The sequence below is a fragment of the Balaenoptera ricei genome, chromosome 14 (genome assembly GCF_028023285.1).
Source record: "Balaenoptera ricei isolate mBalRic1 chromosome 14, mBalRic1.hap2, whole genome shotgun sequence".
In the NCBI taxonomy this organism is placed as follows: Eukaryota; Metazoa; Chordata; class Mammalia; order Artiodactyla; family Balaenopteridae; genus Balaenoptera; species Balaenoptera ricei.
Genome location: NC_082652.1, coordinates 2,982,996 through 3,004,944, shown reverse-complemented (window position 1 = coordinate 3,004,944; position 21,949 = coordinate 2,982,996). Strand labels below are relative to the sequence as shown.

Genomic DNA, 21,949 nt, shown 5'->3' with positions numbered 1-21,949 from the left:
CACACCCCTACGCTTTTAGTATAAAAGAAGGCTGAATTCTAACTCGGGTTAAGATGGTTCTTTGGGACATTAGTCCACCGTCTCCTCTGTCTGCTGGCTTTCCGAATAAAGTCACTATCCCTTTCCCCAACAACCCGTCTGTCAATTTACTGGCCTGTCCTGCGGCGAGCGGTACGAGCTTGAACTCGGTAACAAGATTACCTATGAATAAATGGAAAAGCAGTATAGTGTGAAGGATTATAAACAGATAATTATGAAAAAGGATTAAATCGAACTATGTACTCTTGCTTGTCTACAATCTATTAACAAAGGATAGAGATTTTATAGACATATTAGCCCCTAAAAGAGAAGAATTTCTCTTCCATCAGTAGTCTTGCTGGAGAACTGGAAAGCACATATGTTTCTGTCATTCAAGTTTATTTGACCCCATTTCTCTGTACCACCTAAAATCATTTAAATAGCAACTGTGGCAAACTCTGGAAAACACTCATCTGTGCAGAGAAGAGCAAAGAAATAAAAAGTATGTGACTTTTGTTACTCATTTATCTAAGTTTACATAGTGCTCTAACAGTCAGCAAGACTCAGAAAATGTCAAATGGAATTTGATGGACAGAGCGTACTTAGTTATCCTGCTTCTGTTCCATAGTATTTCCTGGCAATGCTTAGTCAACACAGATCTGACAGCTGTGGGTAACATTCATATGTTAGTACTGTGATGGTAAGGCTTTCAAAACCCAAAGTTCTTCAAAAAACAAAGGATGCATTTCAACTTAGATAATAATCTCCACTCACTCCTGTTGAGTTCATCACTAGCACAAGTGTCTCCTTAATCCATAAAATTACACCTGTCACAGGGACTTAACTTCCTTAAGGCAACTTCACAATCCATGATGCATTATTAGCAATACACAATCCATGACTCTCAAGCTCATGAAGGCTCCCTTTTTTGCATTCCAATGATCTGATGCTGACTTTAGCTACTTTATTTTATTTATTTATTTATTTTTGGCTGTGTTGGGTCTTCGGTTCGTGCGAGGGCTTTCTCTAGTTGCGGCAAGTGGGGGCCACTCTTCATCACGGTGCGGGGACCGCTCTTCATCGCGGTGCGCGGGCCTTTCACTATCGCGGCCCCTCCCGTTGCGGGGCACAGGCTCCAGACGCGCAGGCTCAGCAGTTGTGGCTCACGGGCCCAGCTGCTCCGCGGCATGTGGGATCTTCCCAGACCAGGGCTCGAACTCGTGTCCCCTGCATTAGCAGGCAGACTCCCAACCACTGCGCCACCAGGGAAGCCCCTGATGCTGACTTTAAAGAATAACTGAACGTCAAAGAGAGTGGGAAGAAGGTATAAAGCAAAACAGCTTCTGAAGCAAAACCTACTAATGTGAAAACATCCACTCCGTAATACATTCTCCGATTATCCTTCAAAGAAAAGAGAAACAGATCTTCTCCTGGTCCGTTCGCTATCCCAGAGAGTGGAGCATGCTTCTTCTGTATTTAATTCCATAAAGACAGAAGTGAAATAAAAAATTTTGAAGTGAGGATAAAAGTTGAACATAGAAATGAATATATCTGGCTTCCCTGGTGGTGCAGTTGTTGAGAATCTCCCTGCCAATGCAGGGGACACGGGTTCGAGCCCTGGTCTGGGAAGATCCCACATGCCGCGGAGCAACTAAGCCCGTGAGCCACAACTACTGAGCCTGCGCGTCTGGAGCCTGTGCTCCGCAACAAGAGAGGCCGCGATAGTGAGAGGCCCGCGCACCGCGATGAAGAGTGGCCCCCGCTCGCCCCAACTAGAGAAAGCCCTTGCACAGAAACAAAGACCCAACACTGCCAAAAATTAATAAATATAAATAAATTAATTTATTTTTAAAAAAAGGAAATGAATATATCGTATTCAAAAAAGTCTATTTTAACTGTATACATTATATTAAATGGTAATACATGCACATAGTAAAAAAAAAACCATAGTCCAAATGGCTCACAGTAAAAAGTAATTTACGTTCAGCATTCTCCCCCAACTTGCCAGCTCCTCCCAGTAGAAACCACTGTTAGCCCCTCTGCTCAGAAAGTATTCTTCTCTGGGCTTTCCCCAAATGGGGCATCAATATAGATGTTGTTGTGCACCTTCCTTTTTTGAACAGGTGTATCAGAGGCCATTCAATACGTGTACGTACAGATTTGCATCATTATACATAGAGTAACAGAGATATAGTCTAACTCTAGAACATCACTAAACAAGTATTTATGGAGAGCCTCATGTGTCCCATATGCTGCTGTAGGGACTGGAAACAGCTACCAACCAGACCGACACGATTCCCCAACTAACAGAGCCTGCATTCCACGGCTTCCTCAGTAAGCAAAGCCTTCCTGGCTTCAGTGTAAGAACTGGATTCCAAAAGAAGAGAATAAACCTCTGCATCATCATAACATATGTGAGTACATATATCCCATAAAAATGTACATGTGTATATAGGCACATATTTAAACAGCTATATCATATATATGTTCCGTATACACGAACTATGTATACATATACTATATATATATATATACTATGTATACATATATGACGTATTACAAAGACACATAAAGTACTGTATATGCACATATAGTATTCTCTATATACACGTACACATATATGACATACATAGACATACACATGTGTTTGTGTATGTCTGTGTGTGTACATATGCTTCTTCCATCATCTAGACCCATAGCAGGAAACAGAAAACTGACATCAGAATCTACAAAGGGATAAGGAATATTCTCCATAGTGAATGGCATGCTGATACCAGACCTTTGAAGGACTAGGTTGATAGTCCATTCAGGGAATTTGTTTCTTAAAGAAGATACTGTTACAGATGAAAGGGGAAAAAACAATGGCAAGGACCACAACCTCTGTATGACTCGATATGTTCTAGAGCTGTTGATTTTTTGTTTCATTTAAGGAAGTGTTAAAACCCCTTGGGAGTGCCTGCCTTCCGTGATCCATAAAAAGGCAGCTGCCACTTTACACCTTAATGGGGATCAGCCGCCCTGGGAAAGTTTCCTTATTTCTCCACGCCCAAGACAACCTGAATGAATACTTAGCCAGAAATGTAATAAAACGTTTCAAAACGGTTCAAATCTCTCTGCATTTCATACGTAACACTACAATCACTAATACTCCCACTAATCCGCAGAGTAAATGGCAAGAAGAAACAAGAGGGAAAATCAGCACATTGGTTGAGACTTCTCCCAAATCCCCCCACTCTTTCTGGTAAAGAATAGTAAAATATCTATCCATCTATCATCTACCAATCTATCAATCTATATCCATCTCGTCTACCTATCTATCATTATCTATCTACCGAGCTACCTACCTATCTGCCTATCTATCTATCCTTCCTAATTTTTGCTAACTTCGCAACACAAAGGAAACCTTTCATGGAGGTGGCATCTTATTTCCCAAATCGTATCACTGGCACAGACACCTTTGGAAGTGAGCTTATTTGTAAGCTCATGAAGGTATACTCCGTGTGGCACAGCATTACTATGTAAACATTTGGGGCAGAACTCAAATACAGACTTCTCCTTTTCCCCCCTCATCTGCTCTACAAGCAGATCTTCAAGAAAAAATCTTGAAACACTGGTCACAAAAGGATAGTCACAGGCCAGAGCTTGACAGTTGATAACCCGAATCCCAGAGCACCCACATGAAACAGAGGAGCACAGAGGGAAATCCACATCACATCACCCCCAAATTGGCATCCAATGCTCTTTGGAAATAACCCCCCCCCAAAAAAAGCAGAATAGCCGTCAACTGAGATTCATGACCTCTATATTAGAATAAATAATGGAAAATAAATATTTTCCAAGCATTGAGCTATAAAGTTCAAAAAGCTGACTCCTGAAATAATGCTACATACCTAGGATTGGTCCATTCATAATTATTTCAATTGCCAGCAACATAAAGAGCAAAAATCAACCAGCCTAAAAGTGGCAAAAACAGGTGACCAGATCAGAAATATATTAGAGCCACAAACGAGGTTTCGGGAAACAGAAATAAATCAAGAACCACTGAGTTTCCAAGTCTCTGCCCAGTTGTGAATAGACTGTTTCTAACTTGGTGGGTATCAGAGACAGTCACAATTCCCTATAATTCCACAGCAGATCATTCACAGGTCCATCAGAAAATCCCGGCACAAAATGCAATCCACACATTATATTTAAATCGACACGGCAAATGTGGAAGGCACCTCTGTGTGGCACGAGATTGACAAGCTCTGGGTGTTTTGTTTTGTTTTGTTTTACAACAAACTCTTGTTTGAAACACTTGCAAAATGGGCCATTTTATCAGAGCTGCCGAGACTTTTCGTTTTACCTAATCATATGGATTAGAAAGAGGCCGTGTTGCAGTGGAACATCATTTCGAGATAAATTCCATTTGCATGGAGTAATCCCTGCAGGTGACCCGGAGCTGTGCTGGGATTGTAAGTAGGTCCACTGTGAATAATAGCCCACCTTTTTCCAAGTGAAGGATTCTATCCATCTCACCTGGAAGCACTAATAATACAGACGACGCACCCCAAGTGCAAACCGCGGTGGAAGTGGTTGTCAGCAAATTGGGGAAAAAGGAGGCCACCGCTGCAGCGAACCTGAATATATGGCAGGCCGCTGGGACTCACCTGTTTTCCGAGCCAGCCGATTTCTTCTGACAAACGATGACAGCTGGTGTGTACTTCCCAGCGTAATCCGTGCTCTTCTTAACCTCCCACACTGAAGGGCTGCTGGCTCTCACCCCAATGATGTTCATGCCTTTCATCACCTTTACCCTGTTGGAGACAGCAAATGCACAGCTGAGACGGCTCTGGGGCATCCCTGGGTTACCGATGCTTGCGGGGACACAGTGCACTTAATGGCCCATTGTCGCCTGCCAGGTGTAAGCTCATGTTTAATAGAATTTAATCACACATTGGCAATCCCCTTCCAATCCATCTGCCCTGATTCCCCACCCCCGAGTCATTCCTTCCTTTAACAGAGGAGCTAGGAACAGTACACTGACATACGCAAGCATCAGTCACGTAAAGAAACAGAGTAACGCTGTGCTAGTGGAAGGCTTTGCTTTTAAGAAAATTAACTGAATACCCTTAGACTGTTAAAACTAAATAGAAAAAGGAAATTCATTAACACTGCAAAAGTGGGATTAAAAATAACAATGCACATTCACTGAATGCCTTTTCCATGCCAGGTACTGATGGACCGTTCCTCTGTATTATCTCATCTAATTTCCCAAGCAACGTTCCAAGCTCAAAGGTGGGGAGGGGCTGCAGCTCAGACAGGTTTGGGAATCATGATGGTTCATAGCAAAACACAGGTGCTGAGAAGTGCACAGATGCGCCTGACTTCTACGCTTGTGGTCCTCCCATGACATCACCATCATCATTGTCATCACCAGGACCATCATCCCATCATGATCACTGTCACAAAAAACCAGGCGCTCTTCTGAGTTCACAGCAGTTTTATCTCATTTCACTCTCACACACGCCCTGTGAGGTCAGTACCATTTTCATTTTCACTGACCAGCTGAGCAACTGGGGGATCAGGCAGCAGGTGACCCAGGATTTGAAACGGCTCCCAACCACAGCACCAGTCCAACCAGGCTCGGTGCTTTCCATGGCATCACATAAAACTTCCTGGTGCCGAAGCCACTTATTTGACCTGCTCAAGTCCTTCGTTACCCAACACTGGCCATTACCTGTCCTGAGACGTAACATCTGCTCAGACTTTAGACAAATTTGCCAAAGCAGGTGTATCCTCCATCACAGACTTGGCTTATTATTTCTCTCCTCCATTCACTTATTCCTTCCTTCCTTCAGTCACAGAAAGGGAGAGGTGACACGCGTATAGGTTTTTCTCTAGGATATCAGAGAAGCCGGATGAGAGAGGTAGAAGGATGGTTTCCTAGCAGGCCCTAATGTTTCTCTAAGAGATTTCAAGTGAAAAAAACATATATGGGACCCACCCCCCTCCCCGATTACCCAGAAGGAGGAGAAAGGTTCTGGAGGTTGAATTAATCACCAATGCCTAAGGATTTAATCAACCATGGCTGTGTAGTGAAGCCACCATTAAAATCCAAAAGGAGGGGTTTCAGAGAGCCGCCAGGGTGGTGAAGAGGAATGCCCCCACGTGCCACCATGCTGGGCTCCAAACTCCAAGAGGACTGACGTTTCTTTGCTCTCGACCTCACCCTATGAATCTCTTCATCTGGCTCTTGGTTCCTGTGCTTTAATATCTTCGGTAATAAACCACTCATCTGCCGAGTGGCTGACAGAGTCATGGTGCTCCGGCCTGGTGTCAGGCCTGAGCCTCAGAGGTGGGAGAGCCGAGTTCAGGATACTGGACCACCAGAGACCTCCCAGCCCCATGGAATATCATTTAGGGAGAGCTCTCCCAGAGATCTCCGTCTCAACGCTAAGACCCAGCTCCACCCAACAGCCAGCAAGCTACAGTGCTGGACGCCCCATGCCAAACAACCAGCAAGACAGGAACACAAACCCCACCCATTAGCAGAGAGGCTGCCTAAAATCATACTAAGTTCACAGACACCCCAAAACACACCACCGGATGCAGCCCTGCCGACCAGAAAGACATGATCCAGCCCCACCCACCAGAACACAGGCACCAGTCCCCTCCACCAGGAAGCCTACACAAGCCACTGAACCAACCTTAGCCACTGGGGGCAGACACCAAAAACAACGGAAACTATGAACCTGCAGCCTGTGAAAAGGAGACTCCAAGCACATTAAGATAAGCAAAATGAGAAGACAGAGAAATATGCAGCAGAAAAGGAGCAAGGTAAAAACCCACCAAACCAAACAAATGAAGAGGAAATAGGCAGTCTACCTGAAAAAGAATTCAGAGTAATGATAGTAAAGATGATCCAAAATCTTGGAAATAGAATGGAAAAATACAAGAAACGTTTAACAAGGACCTTGAAAAACAAAGGAGCAAACAAACAGTGATGAACAACACAATAAATGAAATTTAAAATTCTCTAGAAGGGATCAATAGCAGAATAACTGAGGCAGAAGAATGGATAAGTGACCTGGAAGATAAAATAGTGGAAATAACTACTGCAGAGCAGAATAAAGAAAAAAGAATGAAAAGAATTGAGGACAGCCTCAGAGACCTCTGGGACAACATTAAACGCACCAATATTCAAATTATAGAGGTCCCAGGAGAAGAAGAGAAAAAAGAAAGGGACTGAGAAAATATTTGAGAAGATTATAGTTGAAATCTTCCCTAATATGGGAAAGTGCAGAGAGTCACATACAGGATAAATCCAAGGAGAACCACGCCAAGACACATATTAATCAAACAATCAAAAATTAAATACAAAGAAAAAATATTAAAAGCAGCAAGGGAAAAGCAACAATTAACATACAAGGGAAACCCCATAAGGTTAACAGCTGTTTCAGCAGAAACTCTGCAAGCCAGAAGGGAGTGGCAGGACATATTTAAAGTGATGAAAGGGAAAAACCTACAACCAAGATTACTCTACCCAGCAAGGATCTCATTTAGATTCGACAGAGAAATTAAAACCTTTACAGACAAGCAAAAGCTAAGAGAATTCAGCACCACCAAACCAGCTTTAAAACAAATGCTAAAGGAACTTCTCTAGGCAGGAAACACAAGAGAAGGAAAAGACATACAAAAACAAACCCAAAACAAATTAAGAAAATGGGAATAGGAACATAAATATCAATAATTACTTTAAATGTAAATGGATTAAATGCTCCAACCAAAAGACATAGACTGGCTGAATGGATACAAAAACAAGACCCATAGATATGCTGTCTACAAGAGACCCACTTCAGACCTAGAGACACATACAGACTGAAACTGAAGGGATGGAAAAAGATATTCCATGCAAATGGAAATCAAAAGAAAGTTGGAGTAGCAATTCTCATATCAGACAAAATAGACTTCAAAATAAAAGACTATTAGAAGAGACAAAAAAGGACACCACACAATGATCAAGGGATCAATCCAGGAAGAAGATATGACAATTGTAAATATTTATGCACCCAACATAGGAGCACCTCTATACATAAAGCAAATACTAACAGCCATAAAAGAGGAAATCGACAGTAACACAGTCATAGCAAGGGGCTTTAACACCCCACTTTCACCAATGGACAGATCATCCAAAATGAAAATAAATAAGGAAACACAAGTTTTAAATGACACATTAAACAAGATGGACTTAACTGATATTTATAGGACATTCCATCCAAAAACAACAGAATACACTTTCTTCTCAAGTGCTCATGGAACAGTCACCAGGATAGATCATATCTTTGGTCACAAATCAAGCCTTGGTAAATTTAAGAAAATTGAAATCATATCAAGTGTCTTTTCCGACCACAACGTTATAAGACTAGATATCAATTACAGGAAAAAAAATGTTAAAAATACAAACATATGGAGGCTAAACAATACGTTACTAAATAACCAAGAGATCACTGAAGAAATCAAAGAGGAAATCAAAAAATACCTAGAAACAAATGACAATGAAAACACAACAACCCAAAACCTATGGGATGCAGCAGTTCTAAGAGGGAAGTTTATACCAATACAATCCTACCGCAAGAAACAAGAAAAATCTCAAATAAACAATCTATCCTTACACCTAAAACAATTAGAGAAAGAAGAACAAAAAAAACCCAAAGTTAGCAGAGGGAAAGAAATCATAAAGATCAGCTCAGAAATAAATGAAAAAGAAATGAAGAAAACAATAGCAAAGATCAATAAAACTAAAAGCTGGTTCTTTGAGAAGATAAACAAAATTGATAAACCATTAGCCAGATACATCAAGAAAAAAAGGGAGAAGACTCAAATCAACAGAATTAGAAACGAAAAAAGAAAAGTAACAACTGACCCTGCAGAAATACAAAGAATCTTGAGGGATTACTACAAGCAACTCTGTATGCCAATAAAATGGACAACCTGCAAGAAATGGACAAATTCTTAGAAAAGCACAACCTTCCAAGACTGAACCAGGATGAAATAGAAAATATGAACAGATCAATCACAAGCACTGAAATTGAAACTGTGATTAAAAATCTTCCAACAAACAAAAGCCCAGGACCAGATGGCTTCACAGGTGAATTCTATCAAACATTCACAGAAAAGCTAACACCTATCCTTCTCAAACTCTTCCAAAATATAGGAGAGGGAGGAACACTCCCAAACTCATTCTATGAGGCCACCATCACCCTGATACCAAAACCAGACAAAGATGTCACAAAGAAAGAAAACTACAGACCAGTATCACTGATGAACATAGATGCTAAAATCCTCAACAAAATACTAACAAACAGAATCCAACAACACATTGAAACGATCATACACCATGATCAAGTGGGGTTTATCCCAGGAATGCAAGGTTTCTTCAATATACACAAATCAATCAATGTATACACCATATTAACAAGTTGAAGGATAAAAACCATATGATAATCTCAATAGATGCAGAAAAAGCTTTCGATAAAATTCAACACCATTTATGATAACAGCTCTCCAGAAAGCAGACATAGAGGAAACTTACCTCAACATAATAAAGGCCATATATGACAAGCCAACATCGTTCTCAATGATGAAAAACGGAAACCATTTCCTCTAAAATCAGGAACAAGACAAGGATGCCCACAAAACCACTATTATTCAACATAGTTTTGGAAGTTTTAGTCACAGCAATCAGAGAAGAAAAAGAAATAAAAGGAATCCAAATCGGAAAAGAAGAAGTAAAGCTGTCACTGTTTGCAGATGACATGATACTATACATAGAGAATCCTAAAGATGCTACCAGAAAAATACTAGAGCTCATCAGTGAATCTGGTAAAGTAGCAGGATACAAAATTAATGCACAGAAATTTCTTGCATACCTATACACGAATGATGAAAAAATCTGAAAGAGAAATTAAGGAAACACTCCCATTTACCACTGCAACAAAAAGAATAAAATACCTAGGAATAAACCTACCTAAGGAGACAAAAGACCTGTATGCAGAAAACTATAAGACACTGATGAAAGAAATTAAAGATGATACAAACAGATGGAGAGATATACCATGTTCTTGGATTGGAAGAATCAACATTGTGAAAATGACTATACTACCCAAAGTAATCTATAGATTCAATGCAATCTCTATCAAACTACCAAAGACATTCTGCACAGAACTAGAACCAAAAATTGCACAATTTGTATGGAAACACAAAAGACCCCGAATAGCCAAAGCAATCTTGAGAAAGAAAAAAAGAGCTGGAGGAATCAGGCTCCTGGACTTCAGACTATACTACAAAGCTACAGCAATCAAGAAAGTATGGTACTGGCACAAAAACAGAAATATAGATCAATGGAACAGGATAGAAAGCCCAGAGATAAACCCACGCACATATGGTCACCTTATCTTTGATAAAGGAGGCAAGAATATACAATGGAGAAGAGACAGCCTCTTCAATAAGTGGTGCTGGGAAAACTGGACAGCTACATGTAAAAGAATGAAATTAGAACATTTCTTAACACGGTACACAAAAATAAACTCAAAATGGATTAAATACCTAAGTGTAAGGCCAGACACTATAAAACTCTTAGAGGAATACATAGGAAGAACACTCTTTTACATAAATCACAGCAAGATCCTTTTTGACCCACCTCCTAGAGAAATGGAAATAAAAACAAAAATAAACAAATGGGACCTAATGAAACTTAAAAGCTTTTGCACAGCAAAGGAAACCGTAAACAAGACGAAAGACAACCCTCAGAATGGGAGAAAATATTTGCAAATGAAGCAACAGACAAAGGATTAATATACAAGCAGCTCATGCAGCTCAATATCAAAAAAACAACCCAATCCAAAAATGGGCAGAAGACCTAAATAGACATCTCTCCAAAGAAGATATACAGATTGCCAACAAACACATGAAAGGATGCTCAACATCACTAATCATTAGAGAAATGCAAATCAAAACTACAATGAGGTATCACCTCAAGTCGGTCAAAATGGCCATCATCAAAAAATCTACAAACAATGCTGGAGAGGGTGTGGAGAAAAGGGAACCCTCCTGCACTGTTGGTGGGAATGTAAATTGATACAGCCACTATGGAGAACAGTATGGAGGTTCCTTAAAAAACTAAAAATAGAACTACCATATGACCCAGCAATCCCACTACTGGGCATATACCCTGAGAAAAACCATAATTCAAAAAGATACATGTACCACAATGTTCACTGCAGCACTGTTTACAATAGCCAGGACATGGAAGCAACCTAGGTGTCCATCACAGATGAATGGATAAAGAAGATGTGGCACATATATACAATGGAATATTACTCAGCCATAAAAAGAAACGAAATTGAGTTATTTGTAGTGAGGTGGATGCACCTAGAGTCTGTCATACAGAGTGAAGTAAGTCAGAAAGAGAAAAACAAATACCATATGCTAACACATGTATATGGAATCTAAATTTTAAAAGAAAAGGTTCTGAAGAACCTAGGAGCAGGACAGGAATAAAGTCATAGACGTAGAGAGTGGACTTGAGGACATGGGGAGGGGGAAGGGTATAAGCTGGGACGAAGTGAGAGAGTGGCATGGACATATATACACTACCAAATGTAAATTAGATAGCTAGTGGGAAGCAGCCGCCAAGTACAGGGAGATCAGCTCAGTGCTTTGTGACCACCTAGAGGGGTGGGATAGGGAGGGTGGGAGGGAGATGCAAGAGGGAGGAGATATGGGGATATATGTATACGTATAGCTGATTCACTCTTTTATACAGCAGAAACTAACACAACATTTTAAAGCAATTGTCGTCCAATAAAGATGTTAAAATAAAAACATATATGGAATGGAAGGGATATAGTAAAAAGACAATGCAATACATCGCAAACAGTTAGATGTATAAACTGCTGCAAAAAGTCATGTTTCCTGTTGTGTTTTCTTTTCTTAGTCCCTTGAGGAAAATAAAAAGGGTTTTGAAGCAAGAAAGCCAGGGGACAAATGGGGCAGGTTGATGGGTGACTGGGTGGGAGATGATGCCAGCAGGGGCAGCCCTGGAGGAGGTACACTCCCCAGGTTTACAACCGTGGTACCTGTATGAACACAGAGGCAAGGAGGAGGCAAGGAGGTGGGTCCTGAGTCCATCTCTTAAAACCTCGCTCTTAGATGATCCAGGCCACCCCCTGATATTAGGAGCAAGGCGGGAGGAAAAAATGATGTGTTTAGGACTGGAGCTTGGCGAGAAAAGGACATGCCTACTAGACCTAAGAACGCTCTCTCCCACAGAAACAACTTGAAGACATATTGTGCAGAAGAGTTAACACTGCAGCTCTGAGACCACCGCCCTAGAAAGGCCTATTGGCAAGGCTGGCCCCTGACTGGCATCTGGAAACTTGGATTTCAGGAGGGGTTCCCCAACTCCTTAATAAGAGGGGAACACTGAGCCTATGTTTTTTGTACAAACAATACAGTTGCTGCTGGACACCTGCTTTCTTTCTGGTGGTCTGGAGGTATGGTGCCTGCTAGGCAATGGTGCCCAGGGCACCCGGCCCCAGTAAAAATTCTTGGCCCCCAGGTTTGGATGAGCTTTCCAGACAGACAACAGTTTACCCCTGTTGTCAAAACTCATTGCTGGAGGGATGAAGGGCATCCTGTAGGAGTCCCTGGGAGTGGACTTTCCTGAGCTTGTGCCTGGTTCCCCCAGACTCCGCCCCATGTGCCTTTTTCCTTTGCTGAATTTGCTTTGTGTCCTTTTGCTGTAATAAATCTTAGCCATGATTATGACTCTACACCGAGTCCTGTTGAGTTTTCCTAGCAAGTCATCAAACACAGGGGTGGTCTTGGGGACCCCAAAACACATACTGATTTGACTGGTCTACAAAGACAAGAGGAATCGCTTCTCACATGTGGCCCCCAGGGCTAAAGCTAGCATTTTCAGAAGGTAAGTGCCATGTAAAAATGTTTTGTGTTGTAAATAATCCTTGTAGAAGCCAACGTTTTGAACGCAGTCATTTATAAATTGGGAATTGCGTGCACAGGCCAGAAAGCCATCTGACCTTTTGGTGACACATGCTATGATTCCTCATTTAAATTGTAAGCAACCAAGATGGGGTGGTGGAAAAAAGTTCAATTCACTATGGACAGCTGCTATTATATTAAGATGAATTCTAAGGGCTGTCCCAATTACTGTGTACTGGAATTTTACTGAATCAAATTTGCTTTAAATAAATAGGTCATCAACCTGGATCTGGCAATCTTTTTATTATACAGGAGCTATCAGTAGCTAGGTCTTTTCTGATATAGAATGGGCTCTTATTTTTCTTAAATTTTATTCACAGGTAGGTCACTTGGAATTCAGATAATGTTTCTCCAATGAATCATTTTTAAGTTCTTGGGAAAGAACATGGTTGCATATTTAACCCAGAAGTACCCGATATCTGTTGCTAATAATTCTAGGGCAACCACACAAAGTTGTAATTTATAGCATTATTTCTAAGGGGAGATTCTGAAATTTAGTGAAGGGTAATAGGAAATTGTCTTTTGTAGACACAATGTTTTCATAAGAGAAGACACATATCTACAGCATATTTCAGATGTTCTGAACTGGATAAGGGGTCCCTGATCAAGAGACATCACTGAATAGAGTATGTACAGCAAGAATGAATGTGTGCAAGAAATCGAGTGGTTATTTCTCAGAGACACATCTATGTTATACACTGAACACGGTTTATGTTGGGTTCATAATTTTGAAACACTTAGAGCTGAAAGTGGCAGCGTTTTGGAACTATTAAGATAATCCTTAGAGCATGTGAAATTTGGCTTCACTGGGTCTGAACCAAATGCTAATTACTTCCTTTGTTTATGACAGCTGAGTTACTTATGTTCATCAGTGGAAGTTTTATAACCTACTTGTGGTTCAATAAATACAGGTTACACTGACAGCTTCATTACACAGAGATAAACATAGCACTTGATTTCCAAAGACGTTTGTTATATATTTACACTTAATAATATATCTACTATAGTGATTTGGGGAAAAGCCATAATTTCCCCACCACAGAATGCACATGCACTGTGGACTGGAATAAACACTGCTTGGCTTAAGGGTATATTGTGTTTTTAAAACATAACAGAGCTATTGTGTGTGTGTGTGTGTGTGTGTGTGTGTGTCTGTGTATATATATATATACACAGACACACACACACACACACACACACATATATATACACATACACATATACACACAAATATATCCACACATAGACATATATACAAATGCAAACATAAAAACACATGCATATATATGCACATAAATATAAACACAGAGATATACACATATATACACACAAATATATACACACATAGACATACATAGATATATATACACATACATGTATACACACACAGACATATATACATGGACATATATACACATATATACACATACATACATATACACACAAATATACACATACATATACACACATATATATACATACATACACATATACACAAATATACACATACATATACACACATATAGACATACATATATACACACACATAGACACACACACATGCATACAGTGACATATACACACATGCACAAACACATACATATACACACACATAGATATATATACATGGACATATATGTAGGCACAATACATATATATACACATAAACACATATATACACACATACATATATACACATATACACAACACATATACACACAGATATATAGGCACTCACATAAACACACATTATGCATCCATATACACACATACGTATATAGGCACATGCCCATATATACACACACGTACATACACACATATGTGTGTGCATGTGTGTGCTCCAAGCACAGTACCCAGCCACAAGGGAAACAGCCAGCAGCGTGGGCCCCGAGCTGTGGTGTACACATTTTGCTTCTGCTCCACCACATCCCACCTCTCACATGCTGGGCAACAGAAGGATGCAACACACTGCCAGGTGTTGTGGGTTTAGCTAGTGGCATCCTTTCCGATTAACTGATGGGAAACCTGTCTTTCCCCATTGGGAAATTATCCACATTTATGCACATATTCAGAGTATTAAAAATTGCTATTGGAAAATTATAAATATTTATACTATAAACCTGAAAATATGCAATAAATATGAATGAGATTTTTTTTTAATTTAAAAAAAAAAGCCATTTTAGAGCTAAATGAGTCCTATACATAATCCTCAGTCTTTCCAAGCATCTGGTTTTCCTCTGACTCTCAGTTCATTCATAAGAAGGTTCCAGGGACCCGTCTTTCCTAAGGGCACAAATTCAGAACAGATGTGGTGAGCAGAAATAGGACAGACGGGGCTGCACACCAAATGGGAAGCACACCCGCAGGATGAATATGGATACCAATGGTTAGAAGAAGCTTTGGAGGATGTGACGGTCCCCCCCTACCAGCACCCCTCCCCCCACCAAAACTTAAGATATAAATGCCTAAAGCAGGTCATGAATATTATGAGTAACACTAGGTGAGTAAACCAAACCTGTCCTTTGTTTGCTTATTTGGTCATTGGTTCATTCAACAAACACTTTCTGAGTCCCACCTGTTTTTCAGGCATCATTCACAGTACTGGAAATTCATTAAGAATAAAACATACATGCTTTCTCTTGACATGGAACTAACATTCTAGTGGGAGAGACAGAACACACACACATGCACTCACACACACATTTATTATGTTGATAAGTTCTATGAAGAAAAAGAAAGCAAGACAGGGAGATGGAGAGCCCAGTATGGGGTGGCTATCTTAGAAGATTGATTTTATTTTATTATCCACATACCTGCAAAATGATAAAGCCAGCAACCAAACCATGTGGGCAAGGAGAAGGGAAAAGGATATACTTTGGGGGGAAATTTTGCCACCTCAAAATGTGGCATGCAGATTATTTCAAGCTGAAAACAAACATGACCCAAAAGACTTAGGAAGAAACTTTGACCTTCCCCCTAACTGCCTGAAGAATTTTGATAGAGGGCCTGTTACAGGAACTGAGCTGTCACCAGAGATACCTGCAAAGAACACGGACCAGGTGTGGTGAGGGGAACTCATAGAGGTCAGAGACCTCGCTGTGTCCCACTGTCCCTGCCTGGCCCAGCAAACACTTGTTCACCAAACATCTGCTTTTCCATCTCCATGTCAGTTGCCTTCCTCCCCACGAAAGTACTAAACTCCTACCCCCAACATCCTCTTTTGTCTTTAATCGAGGATGGTATTTAAGGTGATGGCTTTGGCCATACTGGCAACTTACTCAGCTTTTGTGGTCTCTCCCCTGTATACATGTGATTAAACTTTTGTTTGATTTTCTCCTGTTCATCTGTCTCATCTCAATTTAATTCTTAGACCAGCCAGAAGAATCTAGAAGGGGAGAGGAAACTCTCCTCCTCCCCAGCAACACACACTGGATATCTTCTAGATTTCATTTGATCTTTGCCTGGCATGTGAGCGGGGAGTACTATTCTCCTTGTTCCTACTGAGAAGAGACCAACACCCAACAGTCAAGGATGCTATTTAAATATTCCACAGCTCATTATGTGAGAGTCCAGTTTACGGATTCCTTGGGAAAACCAAAGCCTTGATATAGACAAGGTCCCTCAACACAGCCTCCCAATAAATGATGGCTGAGTTGGGAGGAGGTGGAAAAGGAATGCAGAAGATGTTGCACGAGCACATCACACTTCTGGAAAGACAGGGCAAGTTATTTGCCTCACTGGTACCAAAGCATTAAGTGACCACACTCTCTGAACTTCCCATATGTCCATGATTAGAATAGGGCCACCTCATTCTTTAAATGCTATTGAATCTCCCATCGTGGAGTCATCAAATAAATCAGCATACATGCAAGAAAAAACGTCCTATTCTTTGTCGAACATAATGCACTCTATAAGATACAGTGGGCCAAGTCCATAATGCCCCGTAAAAAATCATTTTTCTCATTATTATTATTATTATTTCCCTTGCTACATAGAAACCCGGACACCTAGTCTGAATCAATTTTCACTCTCCTTCCATCTCACCCATACAACAGTCACTACCCAAAGCCCCAGTTTTCCTGAAAAAGCAAAACAAAGTGAAAAAAATCCATCCGTGCATTCTCGTGGGAGGTGGAAGATGCAGACTTGAAGTTCACACTGGTCTTAGAAGTTCCATATTTCGCCAAGGCCATAATCTCAGCAGAGGAAGCAGGACGAGTATTTGCAGAAGAGCAAGTCTGGGTGGCCTTCCTCAGTAACTAGTGTTTGGGAACATTAGACCCCCTTCCCTGTTCCCAGGGCACCGAGAGGCGCTGGGGGCTGGGATGTGTCTGGTTCCCGGGTTTGGGCCAAGACCTAATTTTATTGTCTCTTATGAGCCCCAATCCTCTAACTTTACTACAGCACATAACAGAGCTGGATTGCTGTTTTCTCTAGCCTTCAAGGTTACCAGGGTTTTAGAGGGACTGTTTAAATATACTTCTTTAATTAAGGGAAACATTCTAAACTAAAACCAGAACTATGGTTAACTAACATATTTTCAGGGACCTTTTTCTGAGGGATGGTTACTTTTTTTTGTTTTAGAAATATTTTTATTATTTTTAAAAAACGTATTTATTTAATGTTTTTTGGCTGCATTGGGTCTTCGTTGCTGCGCACAGGCTTCAGTAGTTGTGGCACGTGGGCTCAGTAGTGGTGGCTCGTGGGCCCTAGAGCGCAGGCTCAGTAGTTGTGGCGCACAGGCTTAGTTGCTCTGCGGCATGTGGGATCTTCCCAGATCAGGGCTCAAACCCGTGTCTCCTGCATGGGCAGGCGGATTCTTAACCACTGCACCACCAGGGAAGTCCCAAGGGATGGTTACTTTTTAATTAACGTTTTTTTCATTGAAAATAATCATACAGGCATGTTGGTGAATGTTCCAATATTACAAAGGGGGAAACACGAAAAGTTTCACTGCAGACTTCTATCCCCCTACTTTTCCCCAGTTTAGTGTCCATTTTCTGGGCGACCAACACATTGAGAAATGTAGATCTTTAAAAAATACCAATGGCAACACACTGTACGCACTTTTACGCATCTTATCTATACATATACTTAAAAATGTATCTTGCAGTACATCTATATCAGCATTTAAAGATCCACTTCCTTCTGTGCACTACTCCAGTATGCAGATTTATTTGAACAAAGTCTAATTGCCTGGTGTCATCTGATGGACCCATAGGGGGCTTCCAATCTTTGCTACTACAATCTGTGCTTCAGAGAATTTCCATACACAACCAGCTTTGCATGCACACACAGCAGGTCTACAGTGTAAATTCCTAAAAAAAGAAACTGCCAAGTCCAAAGAGATGCCCATGCACAATTTTGATAGAACTTGCTAAATTACCAAAGAGATTCTACCAATTTGCACGTTCACTGAGAGTGTCTTAATGTGTCTTTTTGATCACTACAGATCTAATAAAAACAATATTTCATCAAGTCTGAGGGACACTGAATATTTTTTCATATCCCTATAACCGTTTTTACTAAATGCCTGTTCACATCCTTTGTCCATTTTTCTATTGTTTTGTTGGTCTCATTTTTAATGTCTATTAGAAAACTGATTAGTAAGGAAATTAGTCCTTTGATTCATCTGGAATTCATTTTAGTGCGAGAAGTGAGTGAAAGAGGGATCCAGCCTTACTTTTTACCCATATAGTTTCTACCAGCACTATTTATTAAATGATTCACCCAGTATCTGTTGATTTAAAATGCCATCTTTAATATGCACTAAATTCGTCTTTTTTAGGCTTATTTTTGGCGTCTCCATTTGCTTTTATTGATCTGCCTTCTCATGCGCCAGTACCCAAATGTTTTACACACAACAGCTTATGACGTTTTAATATCTGGCCGGGCTATTTCCTTATTCTTTCCTTTTCTTCAGGAGTATCTTGATGCATATTTCAATAGGATTCATTTCTGTCGGCACATTTTCAAAGGTGGCCTTTCAGTTTGCAAGAAAAAAGAAAGGAAAAATGTGCTCCTATAACATCCCTCTCTGAAACTGAAGCTCGTACGTGTCAATCAATTGTGAGGGGTGATGGCCACAGCAGAAGTTATCTCTTCGAAGGGTAACAGGCAAGTGTGCTGCTGTTGGGCGCAGGGGGACTGCTGGATCCGAACACAACACCGGCTGCTTCACACACAAGGTTCTTTACAACAGTGATAGCCTTCCAGGGATTTGTGGTTTGCCTTGAAAGTATTCCAGTTCTTTGGGGAACAGCCTTGGGTCCATATGTCTGATGGGGCTACCCTTAGCCAATCAGCACTCTTCTTCCTTCTGGACACAGTGGTCCAGTCCAATCAGACTGATGGGCTCGGGAATTTTCCAGGATCTACAAGAAAAGAACCGCCTCCTGCCCGCCACCGGATTCTCACCCCTGACCTAACCAGAGCCTTGGGAGGGTGTGGAACTTGAGCTATTGTGCTGTGCAGGGACCGAGCTTGAAGTGACTCCAGGAGCCTGGAGGAGAGAGATGGGAGTCTGGCTGGTCCTTGAGTCCTGACTCCCAACGGTTAGAAAAGAATGGAGACCAGGCCTGAAGATTCCTCAAGCAGACAAAACCATTTACCCACATCAGCAAAACGAAGTGCAGCTTCTTTCATGAACGTAAGCGAAACTGAACTTAGCTTATGTCTTTTAAGTGCCTCTGATACTCACAAAAGAAAATTAAGTCATCTTCCTAAAAATGATGCAAGATCGTCACTTTGAACCAATCCCCTGCCATCTGGAAACCCCCGTGGTAATAACCTATGGTTGTAAAGGTTAAACCATCCTCATGTCCATGTTATAAGCCAACCCGTAACGTCATGCCTCTGAGCTTCACAGCCATTTTGAACTTGAAACCTCCCAGTTGGAGAACTGTTCTTATAAGCACGATAAACTCTTACTAAATACTACTCAATTGATCTGGTGGCCTTAACTTGCTGTTTCTGGATTTCTGACATAACCATGTCTGAAACAAGATCTACGCCTGCCTATTCGTTACCAATTCCCCATTAGCTATCACCCATCCAATTCCCCTCCCACGCCACGTTTTAAATTTTGTTTTAATCATTTTGAGTTTGGGCTTTTTTTTTTTTTTTTTTTTACCTTTACTTTTTAAAAAAAATGTGATAAGAACACTTAATGTGAGATCTACTCCGTTAACACATTTTTAAGTGCACAACACCGTATTTTATTCATTATATCTGCAAAGACTGTATTTCCAAATACAGTATCTTCACAGGTACCGGGAGTTAGGAATTTAGGGGGACAGAACTCAAGTCACAGAAAGGTCAGTTCAGTGGGTTCTCTGAGAACTCTAGTGGACAGCCTTTTATTAATGCAATTCCACCCAAACGTGATAGACAATTAAAATTGGTTCTACCCGATATTCTCCAACTAAAAACTGACTAGAAAGCGTCCCGTGAATCAATTAGTGAATGTGTCTTTGCTTAAAACTTTAATGTTGGAATAACACTTTGTTTAAATTAATAAACTTTATTTTTTTAATAATATTCTTTTTTTTTTTTTAAACCCCACATTTGTTTATTTATTTATTTTTGGCTGTGTTGGGTCTTCGTTTCTGCGCGAGGGCTTTCTCTAGCTGCGGCGAGCAGGGGCCACTCTTCATCGCGGTGCGCGGGCCTCTCACTGTCGCGGCCTCTCTTGTTGCGGAGCACAGGCTCCAGACGCGCAGGCTCAGTAGTTGTGGCTCACGGGCCTAGCTGCTCCGCGGCATGTGGGATCTTCCCAAGCCAGGGCTCGAACCCGTGTCCCCTGCATTGGCAGGCAGATTCTCAACCACTGCACCACCAGGGAAGCCCTAAATTTTATTTTTTAGAGCGTTTTAGGTCTACAGCAAAATTGAGCATAAGGAGAGAGATCCCCTGTGTACCCCGTGTACCCTGTGTACCCCTCTGCATACACACAACCTTCCCCCACCAACACCCCACGGCGCAGTGGGTGGACCTACAATGACACCTCACCATCACATCTTATACTGTGTTTCTGTAGAGGAAAATCAATACACCACATAAAAGAATCTTGTCCAACAAAGAGAAGAGATGTGTGGTTGCCAAGGGGGAGGGGGGTGGGGGAGGGATGGAGTGGGAGTTTGGGGTCAGCAGATGCAAACTCTCATATGAAAAATGGATAAACAGCAAGGTCCTACTGTAGAGCACAGGGAACGCTATTCATTATCCTGTGATAAACCAGAATGGAAAAGAATAGAAAAAAGAATGTATATATGTGTATCATTCAATCACTTTGCTGTACAGCAGAAACTAACACAACATTGTAAATCACGTGTACTTCAATTAAAAAAAAAAAAAAAAGAATCCTGTCCAGAAAATGGTATAATTTTGCAAGGGCAGTTATGGAGACAAGATATAGCCTCATTTTACAGATGAAGAAACTGAGGCACAGAAAAGTTAAGCAAGTTGCTTAAAGTCACACAACTAATAAATGGTTAAGAGCCAGTTCCAGGAGCCCTACTCTTACCCACTATGTTCTACTGCGACTTTTCTCTCCCCGTAGGGTATCTTTTAGCCATCTTGACAGTCCGCGCCCTCAGCTATCTTCCCTGTCCCTCTAAGGACACATGGGGACTTGGCCCATGGATACCTCTATACCACACAATTACCATCAGGCTGACACAAATTTAGACCTTGCCTCACCAAACCCTGACGATCAGGTCGTTGAGTAACCAACCCTTTAGGCAATCTCCTCTCAGAACCCAAACGCTGCTTGCTAGCAGAGACCCTTCTGGCCTTGGAGTTCCTGATGACTTTTCTGGCAAATTCCTCTCTTCCTGATCAGGGTTTCTCTGCCCCACTGGTGGCAACAGAGACACACAGCTCACCG

General features: G+C 41.1%; 1 protein-coding gene across 1 annotated transcript in view; it reads right to left on the bottom strand.

Moving 5' to 3' along the window:
• Positions 1-21,949, bottom strand: part of TMEM132D (transmembrane protein 132D) — a 678,719-nt gene that overhangs the window by 360,678 nt on the left and 296,092 nt on the right. The window contains exon 3 of the mRNA XM_059893671.1: positions 4,668-4,814. Within this exon, the coding sequence (XP_059749654.1) occupies positions 4,668-4,814 (147 nt within the window). The remainder of the gene's footprint in view (positions 1-4,667; positions 4,815-21,949) is intronic.